General features: G+C 31.5%; 1 protein-coding gene across 1 annotated transcript in view; it reads right to left on the bottom strand.

The window, feature by feature from the left end:
• LOC101514793 (polyadenylate-binding protein RBP47C'-like) overlaps nt 1–2433 on the bottom strand; it is a 4547-nt gene extending 2114 nt beyond the window's left edge. The window contains exons 1-2 of the mRNA XM_004499027.4: nt 1882–2433; nt 66–531 (exon numbers count right to left, since the gene is read on the bottom strand). Of these exons, the coding sequence (XP_004499084.1) occupies nt 66–531; nt 1882–2250 (835 nt within the window). The 5' untranslated portion in view covers nt 2251–2433. The remainder of the gene's footprint in view (nt 1–65; nt 532–1881) is intronic.
• Between the last annotated feature and the right edge of the window lie 1215 nt (nt 2434–3648).

Raw genomic sequence — 3648 nt, 5'->3', positions numbered from 1 at the left:
TTTCCCTAAGGAAACGAATAAAAATTCATATATCAGAACAGAAGTAAGTAATGTGTTTGGCATACCTTGTTGATGGCCAGTTGATTTCCTTGGAGTAGCAGCACCAATACGCATGGGCCTGCTAGAACAGTAAACACCATTCATTTGAGTCATAGCCTGAGACCTCTCGTTTTCATCTCCAAACCTGACGAATCCGTAGCCCTTTGAACGGCCAGTGTTGGCATCATAAACAACTTTTGCAGCTTTCACAGAAGGATATGTAGTAGCAAAAGTTTCATGCAGCAAACTGTCTGTAACATCCGGAGCTAAATCTCCTACGAAAATTGAAAGATCAGTAACATTATCTGAACCTTTGTCTCCTGTGCTAAATGTAGCCCAGTTCAGACGGAAATGTTGGTCAGCATTGGGCATCAAAATTCCAGCATAATTCTGTAAAACTTTATCAGCTGTGGCATGCGAAAAGAATTCCACAAATCCATAACCCTCTGAAATTCCATTATGCTTATTGCGAATAACCTTGATGGAGGAAATCTGCAACAACAAAAAAAATTAATAAGTAACACCCAAAAGTTTAATAGGATTCTATATCTTAAACAATATGAGAAGCTACTCTGAAACAATCTGATCTCTTTAAAGAGAACTCAGAAATGTACACGCAAACAAATAATCCCCAAAGTTCCTATTAATTTTCTTTTAACATACATCAAATGGTGTCAGTTATCACAACTCAAGATACAGAGCATAGCATACTTCATTCTAATATAACATCTAATATCTGCATAAAACATTTAAAACACAAGATTTTGGTAAAAAAAACATAAAACACATTCATTGAGGCTTGAAAAGTTAAATTTCTTTTCAGCTTCATGAATTTATCACAATTTAATGCATGTATTTGATGTCTCTCCAATGGATTTCCAAACAAGCAAACATGATATTAATGGGATAGGTTAACGGTGACATGCATATTTCACTCTCCATTCTTCAATTTTCAATTCACAAAAGATTTATGAATTTATTTTCACCTTTAACTCTGGTCCTACGAGATTTCATTCCTAGGAAGGAACTTTTTTCATAAAAGCTACTAAAAACATGTTATGAGTTGGTGATAGATTGAGAGTTAGGAACAATTATTATCACATAAAACTACTCAATAAATCTTAACTATTTGCTATAGTTTTCTGTAAAAAAAAAATTGCTATAGATTGAGCGTAAAATATTATATATGTACTAATAGAAAAGAATTTATATCAAATTTCAAAAGTTGAGAATTGTATAATTTTCCATCAATGAAGTGCCACCAAGGTTTTAAATCGCAATGTACATCAATTCTAGACAGTTTGGAGTTGTATAATTTTTCCGTTTCAAAAGTCACAAAGGTTTTAAATCACGCTCGCGTGGAATCATTACATATATCAAAAACTTTAACTTCATACCCACATTTGTTATAGGACACCATCATTTAAAACCTTGTTTGCCACACTTAACATAAACCAATATGAATCACTTTAAAAGAAAACATTAAAAAAATTATAATGACAATAAGTTTAATTTGAACAACAGTTTTTAGCATAAGTTAAAAAAATTGCAAAAAAGGTTAAAATTAATTTTTAAATCTCAATTTTTTTAAAAACTCTCTCGTTCAGTTATTCATAAACACAAGTTAATAAGAATTTATTTTCAACGAACAATCATGAAAACAATAAAAAATTTAATTCAATTGTAACTCATAGAAACTAATCTACACCATGACAAAATAAAGCATGCAAACATTTAACACAATGTAACACAGATATACACAAACCACAGCAATAACAAACTTCACCAAAAAAAAAACTATAATCAAACGTTCCAAAATTAACGAAAGATATAAAATTAGACCTCGCCGGTGGAAGCGAAACAGCGATGGAGATAGTTTTCATCCATCCAGTTATGCAAATCTCCAATCCACAGAGTCTTATTCTCTCCGTTGGATCCATGCTGCTGGTGATGGTGCTGATGATGATGCGGCACGTGAAGCGGTTGTTGATACTGGTGGTGGTGGGGGTAAGGCACATAAGGCGGCGGCGCGTAATGCTGAGGTGGCATCATGTGGTGCGGCATTACCATCGCCGTCGGATACTGCATCGGAACCCACGGTTGAGGCACCGCAACCGTATGAGGCTGTTGCGGCGGAGTCGGTTGGCGTTGTTTGTTTGGCTCCGGTTGTTGCTTTGGCGTGGATGAATCAGAACCGTTGGATTGTTGCATCTTAATGAATTAACGGTCAGCAGTCTCCTCCTCTGTGTGTGTCTCTCTCTCTATATCACTAAAAATGAATATAGTGATGATTAGAACGGTGAAGAGTGAATGAGGAAAGAACGGTTTCTAGAGAGAGAAAGAGTGAATCTGGAAAATGAGAGAGAAAGAGAAGAGGGCGCGGCAATAAGGGTATAAGAGGATGAAGGATTCATGGGTTGGCTTCGTAAACGCGGTCCTCGTGATGACCGTTCGATTAAATGATTTGGGTTTGATATCAACCGTTGGATTTTAACTATGAGGGATATGCAATTTGTACGACACTGTATGTGTTTTATGTCTCAGTTTCAGTACCTGGATCCGCCGCCACCCTTCATTCGTTACCCTCGCTCTCTTAGGGGGCTTTTTTTTTTATTACTCTTTTAAGTAAAATAGCTTTTAAAAAATGTCTAATATTTTTTTTTTAAAGAAAAAAAATATTTTGTTGTTGACTTAAAAAATGTTTTATTATTTTTCTTAGTATTTTAATGTCATGGTATGATTTTCTTTTAAAACTTATTTATGTAATAAAATATAAAAATAATTTGTGAATATTTTTACATCATTACAAAATAACTTAAATAAATAATAAATCAGTGCAAAATAAAGGAATATACACTGAATGAAGAATATAAAATATTTTTTAGTTACATGAGATAAAAAAATGAAACTAAATTATTAAGTCCTTAAAAGTCAAACAGAATGTAAAATAATATAGGCATTCATGTATTACAACACTTTTATAATTTTTTTTCAAATAAACACTTTTGTTTTTATCAATCCAAAAATTATAAATGATCATACTAGCAATTCGGAGTTTTTTACATCAGTATGAAAATAACCGAGATATTAAATCATAGCAAAGCAAAGGAAGATACACCACAAATGATAACTATGAAATATGCATTCATGTGTTAAAACAATTTTTTTTTGACTAATCTGCGAGTAATAACTGATCATGAATATAAATATAATAGTTCTTTGAATAAAATTATATAAGTATTTATGTGATAAAATATAGTAATAATTTGTGAATTTTTTTACGTTAGTACAATATACACTGAATCAATACTCTTTCAAATATATGAAACCAACACACATGTTTTTATACTTTTTTGTTTAGACTAATCCACAAGTTATAACTGACCACAAATATTAATTATCATAGTTTTTTACTCAAAGTATTATTATAGTTTAATACTTAATCAAACTATTTTTAACAATTTGATTTTATTATAGACTTCACTTTTTTTCCTGAATCAGTTAATGACTTAATTATACTTTGAAACGTTGTTTTTAATAACAATGATTGTTGTTATAGTCATGCATTTTTTGTAAATCTAATTTATTTTTATTTTGAGTTAATATATG

The sequence above is a fragment of the Cicer arietinum genome, chromosome 4 (genome assembly GCF_000331145.2).
Source record: "Cicer arietinum cultivar CDC Frontier isolate Library 1 chromosome 4, Cicar.CDCFrontier_v2.0, whole genome shotgun sequence".
Taxonomy (NCBI): Eukaryota; Viridiplantae; Streptophyta; class Magnoliopsida; order Fabales; family Fabaceae; genus Cicer; species Cicer arietinum.
This window is presented reverse-complemented; position numbering and strand designations above follow the sequence as displayed.